This window comes from Vanessa cardui, chromosome 1, assembly GCF_905220365.1.
Source record: "Vanessa cardui chromosome 1, ilVanCard2.1, whole genome shotgun sequence".
Lineage (NCBI taxonomy): Eukaryota > Metazoa > Arthropoda > Insecta > Lepidoptera > Nymphalidae > Vanessa > Vanessa cardui.
In genome coordinates this window covers 14,209,731-14,237,452 of record NC_061123.1, presented here as the reverse complement: position 1 = coordinate 14,237,452, position 27,722 = coordinate 14,209,731, and the positions used below count along the sequence as shown (strand labels likewise).

Below are 27,722 nucleotides of genomic sequence, written 5' to 3'. Positions count from 1 at the left end.
TTAATGGTGTCTTCCTTCACCGCCGAGCACGTGATGAATTATAAACAGAAATTAAGCACATGAATATTCAGTTGTGCTTTCAGCTCATATACATTTAATTAATTTTACTGAGAAAAGATCGATACAGCAATCAAAATGAGTGTAGTTTAAATGCCGATCACAGATCATCGCATTAAACAGGCACAATGGAAACGTTCCGAATTGTCGCAGACATTTAAGCTTCAACTACTCCCGAATTACATCCACAGATCCCAAAATATTCCCATAAAACTTAATGGACGCTGAGGTAATAAAACGTCGGCGAACATTTAAAATTTACGTCATTACTGAAGGGTTTATGTAATAATAAATTTTGCTTTAGGATCTCGTTTTAAAAATCACAATTTTAAATTTATATGGTGGTAGGGCTATATGTGATGAGCTGAGATGGCCCAGTGGTTAGAACGCGTGCATTTTAATCGATGATTGCGGGTTCAAATCCAGGCAAGCACACTGGTGCTTATAGTGATATATGTCCTTAATTTGTGTTTATAATTCATCTCGTGCTCGGTGGTGAAGGTAAACATCGCGAGGAAACCTGCATATGTCTAACTTTATCGAAATTCTGCCACATGTGCGATCCGCCAACCCGCATTGGAACAGCGCGATGGAATATGTTTCAAACCCTCTCCTTAATGAAGAGGAGGCCTTATCCTAGCAGTGGGAAATTTATAGGCTGTTACTTTACTTTACTTTTTAATTTAGGGTTATGTGCGAACTCGTAGGTACCATCCAGATTTTACTTTCTCTACAGTTTGAGAAATACTGCTGGCATTCTTGCCACTATTCCATGCGTTCAAGATTTATACCGTAACTATTCTTATTTAATATTTGTATATAGTTAAGCATTTAATGTTATTAATTCTTATGTTAATAAATAGTATATTTTCTACAGCCATATATCATTATTGTGTTGCTGTGTATTATATTGATGTGCGTGTAAGGAATAAGTAATTGTAATCAGAGGCATAATTGGCATAATATTATTTTCATAAGAGGTAAAAGTCCTAAATCTAGATGTAGCTGTAACTACTTGTGATTTAAAAGAAAAGCCAGTATTTATGAACCTTCTGGAAGGTAAAGGGAACGCAGGGATGTGTAGATGGAGGATTTTGCAATGTAAGTCAGCGAAAAAACGCTCGAGCGAATGTGTTTCTTAAGAACGCTGCCTTAACGGTAAGAGTTATATGAATGCATTCTATAGAAAACCGGTAGAGCTTTAAAAGACCTGAAAGAAAACGCGCTCATATTAATGTGTATGTCTCAAAGTTATTTTTTTTAATTAATTTTAATATGTTATACACACAAAGCCACCTTTTCTGGCTTCTGCTGGGAATAATATAAAATAATAATAAAAATATAAGTACTGTTCATTCGGCATAGAGCGTTAGTGATTATTTTATTCCACCTGTTGTAGATATAAGTATATATGTATATATACGATGATATAATATGTCTTCACCAATCTCGCCAACAAGACATTCGTAGATAATGTCGAAATATTGAATTCCATCAAATAAAAATAAAAAAACATGGTAAATATCCCGTTTTAAATATCTGTAATAATTAAAATAACCATGTTAATTTAAAATTTTATATATGTATATAGCTCCCATGACGTCGCGTTAATGATGCTTGAGTTAATATTTTGTACGTAAAATAATCTGTGCCCTTTTGGCACAAATTAAAAAAAAAAACTTAATATATCTATACGTGATGGTGATATCCCCGTCAGGTACGGATTCCACATTCTATATTTAAATGAAATTGATATTAAATTGTTTTAAAAAAAGAATAATCAATTTACGAACAAGCTGGTCTATAAAGCTCTATCGCAACAACGTAATAAGTATTACAGTAGCTCGCATAGAGCGAACAGTCGAGCACACACTTGACCGTCAGGCATAGTAAACGTTGAAACTGCAATGTATTCTATATTACATATTATTTAAGCAGACTGCCTACAAAGTAGACTGATGTTAAAGTGTATGTAAATAGAATTATTTTTTTGTTACCTTCTGTAATCGAAAATACATTATGTAATTTTTTTTTATGTAATAGCTTGGCGGACGAGCATATGGGCCACCTGATGGTAAGTGATCATCATCACCCATAGACAATGACGCTGTTAGAAATATTAACTATTCCTTATATCGTCAATGCATCTCCAACTTTGGAAACTAAGACGCTATGTCCCTTGTGCCTGTAGATACACTGGCTCATTCACCCTTTAAACCGGAACACAACAATACTGCGTACTGTTGTTTAGTGGTAGAATTTGTTTGGAAGTCGGTTTTATATTCGTATAAGATTCGTTTTGCGTACGGCTAGTAAAACTATACACATCGTTTGATTGAATTCAATATATAACTAGTATATACAATCCGTTCTTAGCACCTGAGTAAGTATTATTCGTAAGTAGCAATCCAATTGTATCTTAGAAGTTCTGCTATCCTTAAGCATTATTGATGATTTCTTGAATATAGTTTTGTTTGTTTTACAGTATGTTAGGTGTTAAGGAAAAGTTTATTTCACTTTTATAATATATATTTTTATTTGGGTTATCCAAACTATAAATGAAAATGGACTAATTTTAATTAAGTCTTCATTTGAAAGTTGACTGTCGAGTTATAAGAAATTTCCAGCAGGATTTTAATAAGTCATAAAAAACGATTACTTTAATTTAATTTACGCGGAGCTAAAATGAGTAGCACTAAGTAGGGAATAAAACCACTAATAAAACAGAACTCTTTATATTTATAAAATAAAGCCGTGCACGCGACTTTGAACGAATGCGTTTGTATTTAACACTAAAGTTATTGTTGTAGACTATATTACTCCTTATTACATCAGCTTTCTGCCAGTGAAAGTCCCGTCAAAATCAGTTCAGCTGTTTCAGAGATTAGCCGAAACAAACAGACCGATTAAAAAAAAACCTATATTGGTATATGTACCGTGTGTAATTATACATTATATTACAAATGTGGTAGTTTAGCAGTTATTTTAATATTATACACAGACACTCCAATTTTATTATATTACTTGATTATCAACGTTCGTGGTTTAGCTGTACGTTTCTCTCGTTCATTTAACATTAGAAAGAAGAAGACAGAGCATTGTTTAACAACTCACTTTTAAACAACATTTGTAGGTAAAATCGCAAATCACTAAGAACTACAAGAAGGAAATCTCAAACCAACTGTTACTAATCTCTGAGTCAATTTGTTTTAAAGCCATTAACGTTGAACGGTCCCTTGAGTTACGTAGACCAGATATAATATATTGGGGTTCTAAGCAGTCTCTCCCAGGTCATCCTTTGTCTTATAATCACTGCCATTAACATTGCCGTTAGCCTAACTTCGACATAGTCGAGTAAGTATTACCATTTCTATGTCTATTATTTAGTCAAATGCTGTCAAAACTTGGCCCTTAGAAGTGGTGCAAAAAGCTTCATAAAAAGTATATCACCTCGCCTTATTGCCTCAACTAGTGACAGAAGCGTTGGTTCGTTTTTAGCCCAGAGGTTCGGTATTGCGATTCCACGCGGTCAAGATTTTTACAGTAACTATTTACTTGGTGGTAGGGCTTTGTGCAAGCCCGTCTGGGTAGGTACAACCCACTCATCAGTTATTCTACCGCCAAACAACAGTACTCAGTATTGTTGTGTTCCGGTTTGATGGGTGAGTGAGCCAGTATAACTACAGGCACAAGAGACATAATATATTAGTTTCCAAGGTTATTGGAGCATTGACGATGTAAGGAATAGTTAATATTTCTTACAAAGTCATTGTCTATGGGTGATATTGGCCACTTTCCATCAGGTTGCCCATATGCCCATATGCCTATAACCTATACCATAAAAAATATATTTATATCTATTTGTATATTTTTAAGCATTTAATGATATTATTTCTAAGTAAAATTTTCATTATGCTAGGCGGTTTAGCTTGCGACCCGCATGGAAATAAATCATTTTCTATTCTGAATGATGTATGCAACGTGACGTCGTATGAATAGCCCGTGGCTTATCGCAGTTGCATTAGTGTCCCAACAATAAAAAATCGATCTAGAGCGAATAGAGTTCATATTTCAATGATAGCGCATTATTTCAATACGAACGATTCAATTAATTATTCAATTATAAATATTATAAATGAAATTAACTCCTTCTGTTAGGATATCTCCGTCAAATCGTTTAACAGTATTTGATAAAATTTACTATGCAGCAAGCCTGAACTCCAAAGAAGGATACTTTTTTTCATAGGCTAATTTTTTATATCTAGCGATCAACTCTTACACACTAGATAAGCTGAGTGTAACAACTAGTATTCATTATATTTATATATCTATTGTTATGATACATAAATAAAAATGTGTTTTTGTAAATTGTTTATAATTTTCACAATGATGTTAATACAAAATAGCAATTATAGGTAATAGTAATATAGATATAGTACAATCTATATTCTACACTAATATTAAAATTGTGAAAGTAACTTTGTTACCTCTTCATGATTAAACCACTGAAACGATTTAAATGACATTTAGGTAATTAGATAGTTCGAATCCCGGCAACCGATGTTTTTTTAATTGTTTTATGTGCTACAGTGCTGTGTGTGTTTTTTTAAATGTCACGCGGTTAAATCTGCAAGTTTAGCTAGTAGTAACTATAAAATACGTTTTTTTTATTCAAAATATAAACATGATATGATAAAGAAAGTTCACATAGTTCATTTAATTTCAATAAATAGTAAAATAAAAATATGTCAGGAAAATAAAAATACTTAAAATCCAAACTAGAGCGATTGTCAAAAGTCTTTCTTCCCAAGGACGTCTGACGTAACGCCAGGCGACCAGCTGTCTGCCAAATCCTTCTTGCAGTGTCATGAAAACATAAAACACAACGCTGGCCTCGATACAAGTAATAAGGGCAAGGACGATGGACGTTAATGTATCTACGATGAATTACTTGCGAACTGGTTCAGTGGTGAACATATGAATTTGAACCAATTATTGCAAGTTCGAAATTAGTAAAGAATTTTCACGTGCTTAGTTTTTCTGATAAGTCATCCCGTGCTGGGTTAAATAAAGTTAGTTCTAAGCCGTTTTCTTAAAATCCTCAAAAGCGGATTTAAGCCTTGCCGTGAGACATTTTAATTATCTCATCATCAATCGTCATCAAGAGCTTGTAAATTCCCATTGCTGGGCTAAAGGCCTCCTCTCCCTTTGAGGAGAAGGTTTGGAACATATTCCACCACGCTGTTCCAATGCGGGTTAGTGGAATACACATGCGGCAGAATTTCTATGAAATTTGTCACATGCAGGTTTCCTCACGATGTTTTCCTTCACCGCTGAGCACGAGATGAATTATAAAGACAATTTCAATTCAAGCACATGAATCAGCAGTTTATGCCTGGGTTTGAACCCGCAATCATCGGTTAAGATGCACGAGTTTCAACCACTGGACCATCTCGATTCTTATTTTAATTATCTATTTAAAAAAAGTTGTTGCTGACTCATACTGTACATGACGATAGCAATTCGTAATTTTTTTGTTATAAAATCCTTCAATTTTCACGTGTAAATCAATTATCACCGTACGGGTGTTTATCGAAATCCATTCAGTATTTTAATTGATTCATGAAAGTGGAATGTTAAAAAAACATCCATCCATTTGGATTAAAAAAGAATATTTGGTCTATTACGATCATATTGGCATTCGTGTTTTTAACACAATTTTTTTTAAACATTCTATTTTTGAATATAACTTACTATTAACCCTAAACGTGGTAAAATAATATATTAATACGTAACGATGAGATGAGTCGTGGCATTTTCCACAGATTCAGTTTTACTTAAATGAATATTAGTATTCTTTTGGACATTTATTTAATGAATAAATTTGTCAGCTCGTTTTTGGTAAGAGTCGCTATGATTTGGAACGACCTGCCTGCATCTATTTTTCCTGATAAGTTGAACTCCGGAGCCTTTAAGAGTAGAGTGAACAGGTTTCTTTTGGATGGGCATATACCACGTTCGTCTTTATCTACATTTTCCATCAGGTGAGATGGAAGACAAACGTCTATTCCTTATAAATATGAAAAAAAAATGAACACAATTCGTCAAGTATAAGGTTGAATAATGTGCAAAAATATATATTTTTTAACTGTTTAAATATTCCAAAGAGAACTGCTAATAAAAAAGGTTCTACGAATTTTCACACAGAACCCTAATAAGTAACATTTTTGTACTTGAAACTATGCTGTGTAACGTGAAACACCTTTCGTTATGGCTTCTTTGAATATAAGAGTATTAAACACATGGTACTGGTTTCCTGATGCTAAGTTATCTTGATATATATGTGAGTGTGTGTGTCTGTACTATCTCCACACACATATACCCGTGTTCTTTTTTTGAACTTTAGTGTTTTTTTTCTGTAAAAGAATCACTCAATTTCAATTTATAGTAATATATATTATTTGTATACAGGGGGATAATCTCCGGAGCTAATGAATCAATCAAAAAAAATTGACAACTCCATAATTACTAGGCCATAAATTACATTTATATCATATAATTTATTGTATTTATGATCTGCGGATCGCTAGTAAATAATATACTTATGCTACATATGTAATTACAACTAATCTTGTTCTTATTTATAGTTAAGTTAACTTTAAAATTGTAGATATTTTGCAGCTCTATATTGACTGCCGTGAACCTCATTTTAGTGATATTAAATATGCCTGTGTTTATCAAACTATGTTGTAGTTTAAGCAATTTGACCTACGAAATAATGAGGGCTGCAACAGTGTGGTGTTAATATTTTTATGACTAAATTAAAATGGGACCACTAGCTTTCGAACAAAAATAAAATTATCAAAATCGGTCCACACAGTGAAAAGTTATGAGGAAACAAACATAAAAAATACAGACGAATTGATAACCTCCTCCTTTTTCAAGTCGGTTGAAAATGTATCTTACGATATTGATATATTAAATACTTTATTTCATCACCCATTATAAATTATATTGTATTGTGCTTATTGCAATAAAGAAAATGTGTACTGCAGATAATAATTATTAAGTTACTAGATGAAAACCCGGCTTTGCTCGGGTAACAAATATAAACTAAATACCGCAACCCTAAACGAAATTATTATTAGGAACACACTTTATGAATGCACCCGTAAACGTCAAATATTATATATGAAATATATAAAAACATCATTATTTTTTAACGATCTGTAATTGTCGATAGGTCTCGATGGGGTCTGTAGTAGATCTGCATGAAATTATGAATACAGAAGATATAAATTAATTTAAGACAAAATATGCTTAGATATATTTATAACAACAACGACTACACAATTAGAAATGACAACAGAACGGTACAAAAACATCCATGTTTGCAAAAACAATAAATAAATAAATATTGGACAACATCACATACATTACTCTGATCCCAATGTAAGTAGCTAAAGCACTTGTGTTATGGAAAATCAGAAGTAACGAAGGTACCACAAACACCCACACAATACGACTTAGAAAACTAATAAACCTTCTACATCGACTCGAATCGGGAATCGAATCCGGGACCTCAAAGTGGTGTACCCATGAAAACCAGTGTACACACCACTCAACCGCAGAAGTCGTCGAGATCACAATCTCTTCCAGATCTTCGGGTAGCTGATATATGACAAAACAGTTCTAATACTAAACGAAATACACAATATATTTCTATAATAGTATTGCAATTAAAAAGTAAAGCGTGGGAATCGATAACCATTATATATTTAACAATTCGAAAGTTGCATTACATAACACGAACGATGCCTAGAAAAGCTAAGTCAGCTGAATAAGTAACGAGTTGCTTAAATAAGGTCACAGATAAAAATAATATAACAACAGGCATTCTGTTTACTTGTTCTGTTGAGAAATGTTTGTTGCGTGTAGTTTAAACCAGGACATGTTCGTAACAATACGACAAACACATTTTCTAGTTTCTCCGTTATGAATGTAGTTGAATTCAGGCATAACGTTTATTAATTACTTACGTTGGTCTTTAAGGCGTTTCGCTTTTGTATATTTTATTCTTAGCTACGACCAGGCTTTTAGTTACTATTCTTTAAAAAATAATTTCAAGTAAGATTCGTGTCTTACTTAAAATTAATTTAAGGTTAATTAAAAAAATAGTCTATAGTGTTGCTATTCTTTACTATAAAATCGAAACTCAGAGCGGAAAACTTAAAATGCGTCAGTGAATATAATTATTGTTACATTTAGAAGACTGAGAAGCATGTCGGTTCTTCTGGGAACGGCGAATTTATATTCCGAACCAATGACAGCTTTATATTTAATTCAACAGTGCGATGCTCTAAGAATTCACTTCGCATTTCACCAGTGAAATGTCGACAATGAACTCACGGTGATATCTCATTTCGGTACGCGTATCCTGTAACTTTTATAATTATCAATATCACATATAACATTCTGACATATCGCGTTCGTGTTCCGAGATGAATTTCGATTTTCGAGTTCCTTTTCAAAGAATACTTCTACAGTACATAAATTTACATTTAATTATACAGTCAGACGATTTAAAAGTGCTTTTATGAGGCTACTTGAGCATTGAAGGTTTTTATGGATTCTTATACGTGTACTCGTATGTCGATTTTCAATATTTTCCGTTTAAGACATAAAATCCAGTGGTTAGAACCTATCTTAATCAATGATTCCCGTTCATACTCGGGCAAGTTCTACTGAATTTTCATATGTTTAATTATTCATCTCATACTCGATAGTGAAGGATTATCGTCTGAACATATAGTTGATAAAAATATAATATCCGTATAACTACGGAACTGCGTTAAAACTTCGGTGGAAAATACTTTCGTCAAAAATAGAGCGTCGAATATTATTTCAGGCACTTCAAGTTTTTAATTTTTTCATCTTGATTGTCCGTATATTGTCACGAAATAAAGTATAAATAATTCATTACTTAATATGCCGTCAGCATGTTTGCATTGACAACGTTGTATTAATTTTTATCGATCGCTATTAACTTTTATATAGCGTTGGTTCAACCAAAATATTTACTCCAGCAAATTGTATTCTACAGAAATAAAAATCGAATTAATTAATATGGAAAAGAAATATTTATCGAAAATTAGATTTGTTATAATTATTTCATTTAGTTATGATGACATTAATAAATTACAGTTATATTTTGCTACGTTATAGCTTGTATATATAATAAATAATTCTTGTAAAAGTATTAAGATAAGTTGTTAATGGGTTAAAGCAATTTTAATCTCAAATCGTAGATATAATAGAATTTTCAAGACAATATAAATATAGTACTTTAAATTCTTATGGTACTTTAAATATATCTGCTACGAGTCATACTTTGCATATTAAGGTAGTTTATCATTGTTGTCTTTTTAAGAAACAGCTTAGGATTGTGTAATTTCGTATTGTTTCAAGAAAGTCATATTTTTTATGAAATAATAAATTGTTGTATGAAATAATTTCGTACGGACTGCAGACTACTTTTAAATTCAACTTCCTCTATAACGCTGTGTCTTTAAATTGACTGTAAAATTTTAATCTTCTTTTATTTTATTTTAATTTTAATAACTAGTATCGTTCGTGACTTTGCTCGGGTGTTTTAGGGGTTGGTCCTTGTTTTAAGGTACATGTTATGTGGCCTATGTTTTTCCTTAGGGTTCAAGTTTCCTATCAAAATTAATCGAATTCGATTCAGTAGTTTGGCCGTAAATAATGTCAAGACAGATAGACAGACAGGAAGTGTTACTTATTATTTATAATATTAGAATAGGTATAGTGGTCGACCAATCATAATTACCATAAGAAAAAAAATAAGATTATTTATTACACTGTTATCGTATTATCAATTAAGGTATTAAGATTATGTCACGTGTGCCTGTGATAATACTATTTTACTTACATATTCCGAAATAAAGCAACATTACGGCCAGATTTAAAATATTGAAGTGATGCCAATTCGAGCTTGTACAAAATCCTCCAAGTTAATAAAGTATGTTTAAATAATGAATAATGATTAAAGTTTCATATTATTTCAGCTCAGCGGCAGCTTAGAATTTTGAATATTCAATAGCCGCAATGTTCATGAATAAATAACCCAGTGAAATTTAGAAGATGCTTTTACGAGACTTGCGTGGTTACGAGAATGGTAAAAGTTGAACTGCGCCGTGTTATCTCAGACGTTTTGACGGAAGTCACAATTTACGCCCCGATCGTGTTTACACCAGAGTCCGCTGAATATTTCAAATGATTTCTCTTACACTTTCAACGTATTATTTATTCAAAATCGAAGTATTCTTAATTAAAGTAGACTTATAAAAGCAACTCGGAATAGTATTGTTACTGTGTTGAATTAAATGTAAAGCTATAGAAATAAGGAAAGTAAATTCTCTGAGAAGAATCGAAAAAAAACTTAGTAGTTACTGTTTTCCGCATTTTTAATGATACGCCATTAAAAGGGCGGAAGGTTCTAAAAAATGGGTGAAAAATATACTATATTACACTATGGCATATCAGTAAAGCACTATTCAATTTTATATGTCCTACCTAGAAATCAATAAATACGAAGTCCATACTTTTTGATCTTTAATGTAATTTTGAATCATTTATTAAATTATGAAATATGTTGTTTTATTATGATCTATAATTTTTTTAATAGCCCAAGTGAAAATTATCTATGGATTCGTGTTACACAAATGAACACCAAATATCGTGTACAGTGTACGAATAGCGAAATCATAAATTATGATATTAATTAATATAACAATTTATTACTTTGTATAAGCATCATAAAATTTAATTACACTGATCATTCATTGATTACTTTATACACATATAGGCGGTGATAATGTGTGAAAAAAAGTAAGGAGGTTTTATTGTAATTTAATTTGTTTTTTTTTTTTTTTAAATACCTACAGTTAAAGAATAGGAATATAGAATCGAGTGGAATTATTATCTGACACAGGAGTGGCAGCCGCGAAGTTCGACATTGACACCTGTAATTTATTAGATTTGCTTCAAAGGCGGATAATCCCTTTACTTGTGCCTGACTAAACACACCAAGAGTACATTTTGTGACGTAATAACGACGATTCTTAAGAGATTTCTTTGTTTTCATATGTATTCATTTCGTTTACGTATGAGTTTATTTTAAAAATAGAATTTTAAAACATAGTAACTACATTATGAGCTGAGATGGCTCAGTGGTTAGAACGCGTGCATCTTAACCGATGATTGCGGGTTCAAACCCAGGCAAGCACCACTATATATATGTGTTTATAATTCATCTCGTGCTCGGCGGTGAAGTAAAACATCGTGAGGAAACCTGCATGTGTCTAATTTCATCGAAATTCTGCCACATGTGCATTCCACCAACCCGCATTGGAAGAGCGTGGTGGAATATGTTCCAAACCCTCTCCTTAATGGAAGAGGAGGCCTTATTTCAGCAGTGGGAAATTTACAGGCTGTTACTTTACTTTATAACAACAAAAAAAACATCGTTTTGGTACATAAATATGTGGAAGACTTTCATCCACCATATGTAGATTTATTTATAAGATGAATTAAGCACATGAAAATTCAGCAGTCTTCCATTAGGATCACGTGTTCTACACACCGGACTTTGCTTCTTTTTTAAAAAAGGAACATTATTTAATGATAAATAGCTAGGTATCTAATATCCGTCATGTATCGCAGCGATTTCGTCTCGTACAGTAATATATGATTCGACCTACATTGAACGTCAATAGCACTATACCAGAAACCTCCATGCAAGTGTCAACAGCAAGACCAAACTTCGAATTCAATCAGATGAACAATACACGAACGCTTAATTTAGTATTTAAAACAACCGTTAATATTATACGACGCCGTAAAGTCAACAGGATGTATTGAGTTAGCAAGGCAAGGCATTCGTTACGATTGTATGATTCCGCGGATGTTTTTAACTTTACCGCATAACAATCTATATTAAAATTGAATTTATGTATACGGAAATAACTCCACTCTCTCTGTTGAACTGTCAAGCCCGCCCTTGAGCTCCAAGGAAGGACATATCTACTATTTTACGCAGAACAAAACAAACCACAACAGCCTGTAAATTCCCACTGCTGGGCTAAAGGCCTCCTCTGTATTTGAGGAGAAGGTTTGGAACATATTCCACCACGCTGTTCCAATGCGGGTTGGTGAAATATACACCTGCCAGAATTTCTATGAACGTCACATGCAGGTTTCCTCACGATGTTTTCCTTCGACGCTGAGTACGAGATGAATTATAAAGACAAATTAAGCACACGAATCAGTGGTGCTTGCCTATTGAACCCGCAATCATCGGTTAAGATTTACGCGTTCTAACCACTGGGCCATCTCGACTCGACGCAGAACGCCTGACGGATATTACCAAGGCGAGCGAAACCGCCGCCGACAACCACTTTGCCACTATGTTTTATGATTAATAGTGAGGTTCATAATTGTTCGTTTTTGTACAGACAAGCCCATATTAAAAAAATATTTGTATATAGTTAACATATAGATTTGAGGAGAAGAATAATTCACTGCTAGTTTCTTGTGTGTTCTTCTACCAATCCATATCTCGTTTGGATGTAGCTTTACTTTTAATTTAAGCATATCACACGCATATTTGAAAGAAAATAATTTTAATAAATAATATATATTATATTTTTATACAAAGTATATACTTTGCACAAAACTGTTCCATAAGTCCATAACGTCCTTAAGATTTGCTAGAGCCATTACATCTACATTTTAACGACATTAACTGGATGACACTTTAAAAATGTCGATGTAATTTTATAGAACGGTACAAAACACTTGAAAAACTGAGACATTAAATATTCAACGGCGATAAATTTATATTTATTCCAAATAATAATTGTTATTGATAACAAAAAGTAATCTAAAATAATTTAGAATTTAACACTTATTGCAAGTTCGACTAAATCATCCCTTAAACACTCGGGGTTAGGTTTTTGTGCAAGCCCGTCATATATTCTACAGCCTTGCAATACTTTGTGAGTGAGTAGATGTAACAACAGACATTTTTTTTACAGTGCCAATGTCTATGGGCAGTCTACTTGGTATCCGGCGATAAAAAATCGAGAAAAACTTAAAAACAAGCTAGACGAGTTAAACAATAAGATATTTATTTAACATACAAATAAATTTAATTGAAAACTTAAAAAGTAGTCGCAGTTACTATTCGATTTTACTATGATCATAAATGGATTTATTATAATAATAACAATAAAGAAAAGAAATTGTAAAACCGGTTTATACATACAATATTCCTTGTTAAAACTTTTGAGTAGCTGTGTCTCTGTAACTTATTATTGAATATTGAATTCGAATCAAGGAAAACGCTGTCGAAACGCTTGGCCCTTGGAGTAGTGGTGCAAAAAGCTTCATCAAAAGTATAACACCTCGCCTCATTGCCTCCACTGGTGACAGGAGGGCTGGTTCGTTTTTTGCCCAGAGGATCGGAATTGCGATTCAACGGGGAAATGCTGCTAGCATTCTTGCCACCATTCCACGCGGTCAAGATTTATACAGTAACTAGTTTTAGTTCATATTTGTATATATATATATATATATATATATTTAAGCATTTAATGTTGTTAATTCTTATATCAAGGAAAAAAAACTATTAGTAACACATAACTGGCTCAGTTAAAAATATTAGATGTAAAAAAAATTAGCGTGTTAACATGTAATCAAACTAATGAGTGTAATATTTTCTCCGGACGTATTTCCGGTTATTATATAAAGCTTCAATGCGTACGGGGATTTAAAAAACGAGATGACTTCGGGTCCCGAGCGTGCCGTATTACGTCACAATTTTCATGCAGCGGTATACTGGATTTTTTAGCAACGAAAAATAACATGTTTATTTAAATAACATTTTGTATGGCATAAAATATAATATGGCGATGGTTCAGTGGAAACCCAGGAAATAATAACTGTGTATTTGTGTAATCATTTGTGTTTTTAATATCGTGCAGCCACAAATTTTCTCCACAAGTGTTTCCACTAATATTAAAGCCAGCACGGAGATTACTGTTCTGCTTAAGATACTAATATTATTTTTAAACGGCTTCTAAGAAAGGAAGTTTTCAGTTCGATATGTATGTATGTATGTATGTATGTATATATGTATGTATGTATGTAAACATTGTTATAATTTAATTATATTCGAGTATTATGATTCATTTAGACTTCCAAACACGTGTGTTTAAATTCGTAAGTCGTCTAAAACTCGTATCGAGATGATCATTTTAAATATAATTTAGGTACATTTCAATTTATGGAACAATGTAAGTTTCATAATAAACTAGTAGTTTCATAGATAAAATTTAATATCTTTAGTTCTATGGCGCTGTTTCTAATTTTGAAGTCGGTTTAAATTTTTAAAAAAAATCATTGTTATTTAGTAAAAAAACAAGCATAAAAATAATAATTACTTGGTGGTAGGGCTTTGTGCTAGTCTGGGAGGTACCACCCACTCATCAGTTATTCTTCCGCCAAATTACAGTAGTCAGTATTGTGATGTTCCGGTTTGAAGGCTAAGTGAGCCAGTGTAACTACAGGCACAAGGGACATAACATCATTTATCTTCCCAAGGTTGGTGGCACATTGACGATGTAAACAATAGTTAATATTTCTTACAGCGTCATTGTCTATGGGTGATGGTGACCACTTACCATCAGGCGGCCCATGTGCTCGTCCGCCAATCTATAACATAAAAATAAATAAATAATAATAATACGAGAATGTTCTTTAAAAGTCCATAAATCCGTAAAGACAGAATAGTTATGTTAGATGGCTGAAACATACTACAAGTTTATGTTCGCAGTTTTACGATCTAATCTCTTACTAGTCGCGCAAACACTTCTCAGACAAACACTCGCGAAACCCTTAGTCATATAACTAATTTATTACACGTTAAATTCAATCATAAAGCCTCTGAATAAAAGTCAGCTTTTCTCTTCGACTTCAAATTCGAATTTCGCTATGAAATTGAATCGAGATGGTCTAGTGGTTTAAACGAGTGCATCTTAACCGATGATTTGGAGTTCAAACCCTGCCTGGGTTTGACCAGCACCACTGATTTATTCATGTCAATTTTTGTTTTTTAATTCTCTTCGTGCTCGGCGGTGAAGGAAAACATCTTAAGGAAACCTCCATGTGTCTAATTTCATAGAAATTCTTCCACATGTGTATTCCACCAACACGCATTGGAACAGCGTTGTGGAATATGTTACGAACTTTCTCCTCAAAGGGAGAGGAGGCCTTAGCCCAGCAGTGGGAAATTTACAGACTGTTGTTGTTGTTTATGAAATTATTGAACAGCGTTTTGGAAAAGAAAATGCGCTGATCTATGAATAACGGGAATAGGGACTCAGCAGGATTTCTAGTCTTATAAAGTAACAGCTTGTAAATCTCCGTCTGTTAAGGTTATATCTCATTTCCTTTTGAGGATTGGGATTCCTGCTTATGTAGTATAATCTTTTAATATTAGGTCATGGTTATGCAAGTTATGTTATATGTAGGTTTCCTCACGATTTTCTTTTACGATTACGATATCAATTATAAATATAAATTTAGCACATGAAATTAATTGGTGTTATTGCTTTGTGCAAGCATGGGTAAGTATCACGTACTCATCAAATACTGTATTTATATTATACAGCTATATGTGGTTTTCCAGTCTGAAGGGTGAGTGAGCCAATGTAATATCAGGAATCAGGTAATAACACCTTAGCTCCCGAAGTTTGAAATGAAGATGACGTCATTGGTGATGTAAACAATATAATGGAATATTTCTTAGAGCGCTATTGTTTATTGGCACTGGTGAGATCTTACCAACAGGTGCCTGATCACTATATACTATATAAAAAAGTGTATGTCCGGATTGAACACTGTAATCTTCGGCTAAGATTCACGTAATCAAACCACTGGGTTAATCTGCTCTTGAAATGATTCTCAATACATTAAAGAAAATGCTATTATTACTTTTCACCACGCTCCCTCCCTGCTCTGTTCCCTTGTGGGTTTATAGGGAAATAATATCTGACACGTGCAGGTGTGCTTACGATATTATACATTACCTTCAACGAGATGACTTATAAGCAAATTTAGAACAAAAATATCTTCTGTGTAAAAGTACTTTTTCATCTCATAAGTACTTAATACAGTTACGTACAAATACAACAACAGCCTGTAAATTTACAAATATTTTTGGTACAAGTACATAACATAAGTACTTTAAAAGCAGGTTAAACGATAAGAAAACATTGGAAAATATATTCTTATCACAATTTTGCGTGACTTTCGTTAAATTCTAGATTTAGTTAAGCGATTAAATATATTCAGTTTCGAAAAATATAATTAAATAATTTTATTAGATTTGCCTCTGAAACGCAATGTTTTGTTTTTCAATACAAGCTTTGACTTATAAAATAACGTTTTCCAAGTGTTTTGCATATTTTTTATTTCACAATTTCATATAAAATACTGGAGTTGTTTTGCGGAGACCTCTACAGTAATCGCCGCGAGAGTATTTCGATTTTCTCTTTTTATACTTTACTTTCTGTTGCAAAACGAATTTTATTATAAAATATTTTGTGTGACTTAAAAATAATACGAGGCTTTTGGTTAAAGTAAAAATGATAAAGATAGCTTTAAGGAATTAAAATGTAAATTTCATTTCATTTCTATAACTACTATATAAGAAATTGCAACACATTTTAAACAATATTCAAAGATATATGCGAAGACAACTGCAGGAATATACGTATATAATAATATGAATTTAAAATGTGTCAATACACTCAGGGGACACAGACACGCGGTGTCAATGAACTATGATAAAAAAAATTTTCATTGTATTGTTTATATTTTTTCTAATATAAAGATTTATTAAAGACTAAATTTATCCTGGCTTCGCTTCGCTTAGGAATTTACATAAAACGTATGCCTTGAAGAACAAATATACAAACATTTTTTTGGCCAGTAACATTCTTAGGCGTACGCAAAAAAGCTCATCAAAGTCTTATTATAATTGGAGTAATATTTTAGAAAGGCAACAACCATAAATATATATTTTCATTTTTAAAGAAAGATAATCAACATATTGTATCTTATTAAAGCTTTTGTCCTATTTCGTTCGCGGTGCGCACAGCGTGTTAACTTTAGGGATTTAGCTGACCGCTCGCTTGAAGATAGCCTGTACCTATACTAATACCTACGTAAAATAGCCATTCTATATTATCGTAGCAGATAATTAATGTGATTGTTAAATATATATTTAAATGCTTTTAAGTATTTACTTATCGATTGTCTTTAAGTTTAATTAAAATCTATTAGAGATACTTGGAAAAATATGAGTACACATGATTTTCGAACGTTTGTTGATGTTTTTATTTATTGTATTACTATTAACTAAATGTTATTATTATGTTTTCATGTTATAGGGGTCAAACGAGCAGGAAGCTCACCTGGTGTAAAGTGATAACACCGCCCATGGACATCTTGGAGGCTTGCATGTGTGTTGTCGGCCTCTAAATAATTGATGTTTAATAATGATTTGGATAAGATTTAATTTTCGTATTAATGTCCGTTTGTTTATAGTGTATGCAACAACAGCCTGTTAATTCCCACTGTTGGGCTATTGAGGAGAAGGTTTTTGAAACATATTCCACCACGCTGTTCCAATGCGGGTTGGTGGAATACACATGTGGCAGAATTTCTATGAAATTTGTCACATGCAAGTTTCCTCACGATGTTTTCCTTCACCGCTGAGCACAAGTTGAATTATAAAGACAAATTAAGCACATGAATCAGTGGTGCTTGCCTGGGTTCGAACCCGCAAGCATCGGTTAAAATGCACGCGTTCTCACCACTGGGCCATCTCGACTCTTATAGTGTATATACAAAACGAAACAGCTTTTAACAATTATGTAAACAGATGAAGGCGTCTCTTTCTGAGTACTTGAAGGTTATGTATGTTCCATGAATTCGAATGTTGACACTTTTTAAACTTTATAACTGCTTCGGAATTCCGCCTAAAATCTCATACTTGAAAGTTTAATTTCATCATATTTATTTAAACACTAATATATATTTACACGTAATACGTAAATATACATAATGAAAATACAATATATTCGTTAAAATTATTCTGCATAAGATTATTTAGGTGATGTAAAGGATTGAAGTTACTAATCATTGATTAATTGTATCGTGTATTTTTTGATCGACGAACAATATATAGATAACAAAAAGAGATTGTAACTCCACTTCAAAAAATACTCCAATTTTATGTTCAAATAATACCCGGAAAATAAATTCAGTCCATCAAAAATGTCAACCGTACTTTTTCACCCTTACAAAAAACGTCAACTTTTTTTCTTCAAATATAAATGGGACCGAACGGGATACGGGTTAAAATTTCCCGAACAATCATATATTTTTCCAAATCAGTTCATAAATGAGTTTGGGAGTGACAAACATAAAAAATCCGAGAAGGAAGTCGGTTGAAAATAACAACGGTTAGAACGCGTGCACCTTAACCGATGATTGCGGGTTCAAACCCAGGCAAGCACTACTGAATATTTATGTGCTTAATTTGTATTTATAATTCATCGCTGCTTGGCGGTGACGGAAAATCTCGTTAGGAAACCTGCATGTGCCCGCATTTAAACAGCGTGGTGGAATATATTTCAAACCTTCTCTTCCTCTGAGGAGGAGAAGCCTTAGCCCAGAAATGGGAAATTTACAGGCTATTGTTGTCGTTTTTTTAGTTGAAAATAACTGCAGAGTTTCTAGCACGTTTTCGGTAGAATTATAACACCACCTAGTACTCTTTAAATGTAATTTATTATGGAAAATAACGCCTTTACGGCCGTTGTGGAAACCACGACATTCAGATTTTCAATTACTTATCTTCGGCTGAGATATTATAGTTGTCTGAGTTTGTATTGAACTTGACCTTACATATTCATCTTAACAATGTTAGGATATTAAGGAATTCCTTTTTTAAATCTTTGGATCAATATGATATTGTACGGGAAAAATCATAACATGTAAAGCACTTTTACACATAAAGTAATATTACATTAATCTTAATCTTGCCAAATCTTAATTACGATTATTTGTTTTAATATTGATTAGATATTTTAATTACGATTTATTTCATTTTTTATTGTACGTGCTGGCAACGTCAGTATGACGTAGAACACAGGACAGCCAAAAAAGTGATTTTTCAGAAAATATATAAAGAACATATATCACGAACGTGAGAGACTAGACTTATATTTTGAATATCATCACGTATGATAGTATAATTTAACTCTTCGTTATATGTATGTATATGTCTTGATTTTCACATCACGTGAATCGAAGTTTAGTTTTGATAGTTTATCTTAAATTAGCACTCATTCATATCTTTACCCGCTTGTTAGGAAAAAGCGAGTGGCGAAAACTTTGTTCATTAATTGATGTCTTCCGGCTAATATGATGGTAACGTGTAAGCCAAATTTCATTTCAAGCAAAAAAATCAAATTCACTTACAACTATACAAGTTACAAATATTACTATATTACAGGAATGAGGCAGAATCAAAATAAACTTTATTCGAGTGGGCTTTTACAAGCACTTTTGAATCGTCAATTAACAATTAAGTGAAGCTACCACCGGTTCAGAGAGTAGATTCTACCGAGAAGAACCGGCAAGAAACTCAGTAGTTACTCTTTTTCAAAATTTAAAAAATACAAAGTCATGTTAGTTAATACAACAATTCAAATCAATATATCCTGCGTGGAAGTCAACAGTTATTAATTCCCCGCTTTTTATTATCTACAAAATCTTGTATCGAATAATACGTCTTTTTTTCCAATGTATTTTTTATAAACGATTTGTATTTACGAAACGGCAAAGTTAAAAATGTCTGAGATAATTATGTCAGAGTAGAAAAACAGTTGTGATTTTATTGTGTTTATATTCGTGTATGTATGTGTGTACGTATACTCCTGCGTAGCTCCAAAGCTACTTATCATATTATGACAAATGAGGTATCGTTAACCAACTGAGATTTCCGCATGCCTAAAAGCCTTATATAAAACTTTGACTAATATATCGAGTTTCGCATGGAATATTGGTATATCTTCTTGAGATTAATAGACTTCGCTATAGTTTGATCGATGACTATGAAAGTTACAAATACGTGTTTTGATGGAGGTTTTTGTACTATTTTGTTGTAACTCACCGCTAGATGGCGTTGTTTGAATGAAATGGCCTCTATATTTATGCTCAAACGATCGCTACGGCTATTAGTATACAAATATATATTTAAGGGACAGAACGTCTGTCTGACATTTCTCGTTTATAAATAAAAATGTTTCATACTTTCTCGTGGTTTGCTTATTTAAGCTAATGAAAGATTACTTGCTGTAATGAAATAAAAAGGTAAATATTTCACGTAACATTTTCAGTTTACTGGTATTTTAGTTGAAATGAAGTTTACATTTGTTAAAAAGCTGAGTAGTCTACTCGGGCAGTCAGAGGCTCTTGAGAGGGAGCGGCCGCTGTATACAAATATAGCAGTTTTCTTCGAGTACTTCAAGGGCGTCTTTTGAAATCTCTCCATTTCCCTTTTCACCTTTCTAAACCAGGTCAGGTGGATTTATTATAATCGCGAGGAAGGTTCTAGAACGTTTAATTTCCTGCTTTTCTAAGTGTCGAGTTAAAAGTAATAAAAATTTAAACGCTGTATTCATAGCGATGCCGCGATATTACAATGTATCAAAAACGTAATCTTTATGAGTGGTAGCTTTGAGCCGCCGCCACATAACATCAAACATTAATTTAAAATATTGATGCGTTCAAAGTGAAGAGTAAGCCAGTGCTTACAGGGACGAGGGTTAAAACGATTTGGATTTTTGGTTCACGCCGCATTCTCTCCATAAAGAGTGATTTATACTTCTGAGCTTGTATTTATGGGTAAAGTTGACAACTTACTCATATTATCATAAGAATCATGGCTCTGCTTGACTCTTGAACTATTCTTCAACCAACCGATCAGAACCGGCAAGAAACTTTATGTTTTTTCCCTTTTCTGAGGTCACATAGATTATACAAAAATTGAATTAATATTTGTCTTGCATGTAAATTAACAAATACTAACTTCACGATTTTTTATCATATACATAATCCTTTATCGAGTAATACGTCGTTATAATTAAACGTTTTTTATTATTAATATTTGATTGAAATTGATTAATTGGTAGAGCTAAAAGTATGATGAAGAATTTTATCATTGCGAATGCCTTTCCCGAGGAAGGATGAATTGACTTGAAGGGTTACAAGTATTTACGTCTTGTTTTCAACCGACTTCAAAAAAGGGAGAGGTTCTTCAATTCGACCCGTATGTTTTTTTCTATGTTTGTTACGCGATAACTCCGCCAATTATGAACCGATTTAAATAAATCTTTTTTCTTTAGGTAATACCTCAAGGGTGCTCCCATTTAAATTTAATAAAAAAAAACAACCCCCAGGGTGGAAAATTGGGGATGAACTTTTTATACTTAATATCTCCGCCGAATTTGAACGATTATTAGTTTATTTTTGTGTTCACGCATTTGAAGTCGGTTTTTTTTTTAATTTAATTATTTAACATCAAAACATGTTTCTATCTGTTTCTATCAAAAATATCAATAACGGTTTGATAAAATCTCCTATGTATTTGTATATTACCGAGTTAGTATATTGTCTACTCCACACATTGTGATAAGTAAATAAACATGCGTGTTTAGAAGTATCGTGACGTGTCACATTATTACGCGGTGAAACAATTCAAGGTATTTTATTTAGATACGTTTATCAAATAGTGTTGTGTCGTTAAGGATATTTTCGAACAAAGACAAAATCAATAATATGGTCATTGCGGAGCGAGGTCTAATACGCCTCGTATGTAGAGGCCGTAACGTCTATTTGATATATTTAAATGATGGCTTTTGACAACAGAATGCTATGGTGTATCTACTTTAATACGGGATCTTTTTGACCACCTACCGCAAGGTTGAAATAAAATTCGATCAGACCAAACCACCACATCACATCGAGTTTTAGATTCTCTCTCTTCTAAACGTTACGGGGTCTAATAAGCCCCGTACTGATATTATCATAGTTTTCATACGAAGTAATAAACGTTCCTGAATGGAAAGAATAAAAAATGATGCCGCTGCCAACGTACTAACAAGTCAATCAACGTTTCAAACTATTTAATCATTTTAGTTTTTTTTAAGTTATAGTTTGGCGGGCGAACATATGGGCCACCTGATGGTAAGTGGTCACCATCACCCATAGACAATGACGCTGTAAGAAATATTAACTATTCCTTACATCGTCAATGTGCCACCAACCTTGGGAACTAAGATGTTATGTCCCTTGTGCCTGTAGTTACACTGGCTCACTCACCCTTCAAACCGGAACACAACAATACTGAGTACTGCTATTTGGCGGTAGAATAACTGATGAGTGGATGGTACCTACCCACTTGCTTGGCTTGGGCTTGTACAAAGCCCTACCACCAAGTGAATCCTGTTTACATTTAAAATGAAGTACTTTACTTGCATTGGTGTGATAATCGATTGCATTTTATAGTTATAAGTGACAATGATAGACAATGTATCCGCAAAACGTGCACATCCGCTATATTTCTCCATTCGCACGAGCCAGATCTCGATTTCCAGAATCTTTTCAAGTGCAACTTTGTACATCGTTTAAATTCACGCCCATTTATTTGGCTCTCGTTCCGCTTAATGTCCTTCTTCAAAACTTTTCCATTTATTTCGAAGATATATTTATCATTGTGTATGTATTTCCTTTATATACTAGGTAGATAATATTAAATCTTCCAAATTTTTATCATACACTACAATATGAAAATTATCTTTGTAAAATAATAATTATTAATTTCCACGAAGGTTGCAGATTAAAATCGTATCGTTTATAATAAATATTACGAGTTAAAATATCTACTTTTAAGCGAGGGAGAACGGTCACCGTATCAATATTAGTGGGTAGAAATCCTACATAATCCTTTCACACCAGGAGACTGGACTACCAACAATTTTCATTACGTCACAAATAATAGGTAGCTTTTAAGGCCAAAGTTACGGAATAAATAATTATAATAAAAAAATCGTTTTTTAATAAATCTCTACTATATGTATATGGTATGGTCAGAAGGATATTAGCCGTCTGTTTAATTTGTAAAATGACGATTCGAAAGATCCTTTGAACATTCACAAACAGTAACTGTATTACGAACTTATATGATATCAAAGATAATAAAATATTAAATTTAATTTATATTTCTACATCAAGTAACAAACAAATTAAAACTTATTTAAAAAATACGTTTCAAGAACACTTATTGTATAGAGTGCACTTATTTCACTTCAGGCTTAAGGTAAAATATTTCCTTGTTTTGTTACCGCTGTATATAATATATGTTAGAGTGAGTTTGTTGTTTAATCCTTCTTCCAGCCAGCAACGAAGCAGCGGATTAACTCGATATTTTGCACAGATAAATTTGCACCGACCCATAAAATTGAAGTCATTAGTGCAGATACTATTTATCTCGGGGAAAGCTTAAGCTGGTGATTGATTATATACATTTACAGCATCTAATTTGATATAAGAACTTTTTTTAGAACATGGTATTAAAAGAGGTTTCATTTGACTGTCGGAATTTAAAGTGGTTTTGATTAATATGTTACATTATTTATTCTAAAAAAGTACTTTTGACTAATGACATATGTAGTCTGTTTTTTTTTTCGAAACGGCACTATAAAATGGGTCTTATACGGCTGTATGATTCTAAGACTTAATTGATTTGACGCATAGATAAACGAAAAAGTCTTTACTTGTCTTTAGCCAAAAATAAATTTGACCGAGATAGAACTCTGACTGTAACATAATATTATTATTAATATTATAAATGTGAAAGTAACTTTGTCTGTCTGTCGCTCTTTCACGACCAAACCGCTGAACCGCTTTGTGAATTTGGTATGAAGCAAACTTGAAGTGCAAGAAACGACATAGGCTTCTCTTATGCCAGACATACATATGACGACCAACACCTTAAAACTCAAGCGAAGCCACGGGAAAATACTAGTATTATTAAATACGGCTTTAGATTTCCGTACTTAAGAAACATTTATAATATAATATAACAATTTGCTTGTCAAAATTGCTGAGATGGCCCAGTGGTTAGAACGCGTGCATCTTAACCGATGATTGCGGGTTCAAACCCAGGCAAGCAACCCTATATATATGTGCTTATAATTCATCTCGTTCTCGGCGGTGAAGGAAAACATCGTGAGGAAACCTGCATGTGTCTAATTTCATCGAAATCTGCCACATGTGCAATCCACCAACCCGCATTGGAACAGCGTGGTGGAATATGTTCCAAACCCTCTCCTTAATGGAAGAGGAGGTCTTATCTCAACAGTGGAAAATGTACAGTTCAATGTACGTACAGGTATGTTACTTACTTAACCTTGTCAAAATTCGTTTTGATCACGAGAAAATAATTCATTCAATAGTGCTACATAGGATTTACAATGCAATGCATATTAAACAAACTAAAAGACTTAAATGTGGAAGACGATTCGAATTTGACGTGTATTAAGTGGAATACGGTCCATGTATATGGAGCACCGGAATTTATCTTCGTCTCAAACGGACTAAGAGCTAAGCATAGTAATTAAATATAACCTACCTACAGTGCCGCACTTGCTCGGCTCCGCTTCCATCAACTTAGCCTACTTCCAGAATGTTTGAATGAAACAGGCTGCTTTCAAATTCAACCGCACTCCTATAATTTACTAATAATTTGTTACGTGAGAAATTCATTGACCACAGACTAAAAATACAGACAAAAATCGTAAATTTAATTGTCGATTAAATTTACAGTCTGTGTCAATTTGAATGAATATGTCATTAGAAAAGAAATTTGCACATATTTAATTTTCAAATATTTTCTTACAAACTAAAACTATAGTTAATATATGCGATCATATGAGTATAACTTGTTAACGCTTAATCCAATGTATAAACTTCGAAAGTGACAAAATTACGAACTACCCCGTAGTTCTGTCGATTTCCATGCAAATTTATGTGAACTCCAGCCTTAAATTATTATGATTAAAAACAGGAATTCAAGCTCAGTGTAAATTAGTCTTTCGACTATTAGCTTCAAGTTTTTTGTTTTGGATTATTTACAAAATTCCTTCCATAGCTTCCATATTAGTATAATATTTGTAATTTATATATATAATTTTTTATTAATTTCAAACAAAAAAAGCAGAGTATTCATGTATTCATAGAATAATTAATACAGTACAAATATAATTTATCCTATATCAAAAAATAAATGAAACAAAGAAAGAAAACAAAAGAATAAATAAAAAATATTACTTATGTCTAAAACAACAATCTCTCCCAAACTTTTGTCTAAAAGAAATTATATTATAATAAAGTATCTGCTTCGTTTATTTAGCCGCAAATACAGAGGTCGAGGTTTCATATCCCTCGATCAATAAGTTATTGGGTTTATTATTTAGTCGAAACATCTCATTAACAGCCTCTCTGGGCGTAATTCACGTGCCTCGGAAAGTATCTACGGCCGTTTGTCCTACGACTTAAGGTTTTCCAGTTATGTCAGAAATGCCATGCAATTAAATTATTACAGTTATAATAACATAAAAGCACCTAGGGGGTGTGCGGGTGTTAAAAGAAAAATAATGAATAAATCCTGAAAAACCCACTATTAAAAAAAACAAATATTTGGTGCATTTAAAACAAGTTCACGCTATTGAACAAATTATTCCGATTCTTTTGGATTGTACACATGAAAGCTGGCAAATGTATTTAAATTCGAAATTACATTTAGTCGTAAGTACGGTTCGTATGTGAGAATTGTGTAAGTTAATACGGCGTAAGAAACGCTTGCAACGCTTATTCCGAGATTCATAACATGGTATTTGCGGTCGGCTTTGTTAAGGCCTGGATTATTCCAATGCGACCGTAAGCTAAACGGGTGTATTACTGCTATGTGACATTTCTTTGTTTTATACGTAATTGTATCAGTAAATTACTGGCTTATCTGAAATGCTTGAAAATCTACTTGAATACGGCCAGTACCTAACAGTTGAAGTCTCGGTTTGGCTTAAAGAGTTTTTCTGTTAACGGATTCTCAGTAGCCGTTCGATATTTGAAAATGGTTAGTGTTGTAGTTTACATTCTAGGAAGTTAACTTCGTACTGAGACTAACCTCCTTTCGGTTATGTTGCATTGACATTTGACTATAGTGAGGGTGTAAATTACAATTGTTTTGCGCTTAAACTTGTCCATCACAATATGTCTCGCACGTTTGGTTAGTCTGGTGACATTTCGCTGTGACCGAAATCTGTCAAATTATGTTATTGTAATTTATGGTTATTCGTATCGGTTTCACAATCAATCTGAATAAGGTCACTGTTCGATAGCGACGAGTTACTTAAAGCGACTAGATTACCTGCAGCCCGAGCTTCCTTGCACGCTAGCACCATGCTGTGCCGTACATCCGGATTGTCATCTGCGATGGTCTCTCCGACGGCCACGAAGCGTTCCACGGCACAGCAGACGGCGGCGCCTACACGCTGCACCGCCGCGCCGCCCGCCGCCGCCTCGCCCCGAGTCGCCACCAGGCTGCTAATCTACCCAAAAATGATAATTTTTATGATAGTATATCATATCTAATCTGTGCTCTTTATATCTAAAGTACGTTTAGAGGTTATAAGGTAATGCAATATTTAATCACACACTTTTATTCGTGCTTTTTTAATTCCTTATTATAACAGGTATATACCATAATTGTCTTTTGCTTTGTTACAATAACAATTTATTGTTAATTTATTATTTTATTTCCTTAATAGTCAAATTTAACTATATTTATTCCACTCAGAAGTATTTTAATTTATTTTGATTGTTGAATTTTAACACCGGACCGGAAACAAACCTCAGACCTGACAAGAACTGGCGAAAGAAACCCAGTGTAATTTTTTTGTCAGATAAAACTTAAATAATACATATGTGTGTTATAAAATATTCTGATGATCACTATAACGCAAATGCAACATTGTTTGGCTGTTTCAATAATAATACAAAAATAGTATCAATAAGCTTTTACAATACTTATATGGCATATTTTCCAACCAAACACCGATATGTTATCAGTTGTAATCTAACCTAGTTTATTTTCCTAAATGAGCCATAAGTACACAGTAGTAATACTTTCATATCTTTTAATCATTACAAAGTATAAAACAAAGTTGCTTACTGCTGTCTATCCCTATGTATGATTAGATCTTTAAAATTATACAATGGATTTTGAACCGTTTTTTTATTAGATAATTTGATTCAAGAGGTATTTATATTATTTATTTTCTATATTATGAATACTTTATATTCTCTACTATATTGTGCGTGTATAAATCAAATCAAAATAAACTTTATTCAAGTAGGCTTTTACAAGCACTTTTGAATCGTCATTT

General features: G+C 32.9%; 1 protein-coding gene across 3 annotated transcripts in view; it reads right to left on the bottom strand.

Moving 5' to 3' along the window:
• Positions 1-27,722, bottom strand: part of LOC124532562 (alpha-catulin) — a 101,920-nt gene that overhangs the window by 64,272 nt on the left and 9,926 nt on the right. For all 3 annotated transcript variants that reach the window (XM_047107521.1, XM_047107537.1, XM_047107529.1), the window contains exon 2: positions 26,705-26,885. In XM_047107521.1, the coding sequence (XP_046963477.1) occupies positions 26,705-26,885 (181 nt within the window). The remainder of the gene's footprint in view (positions 1-26,704; positions 26,886-27,722) is intronic.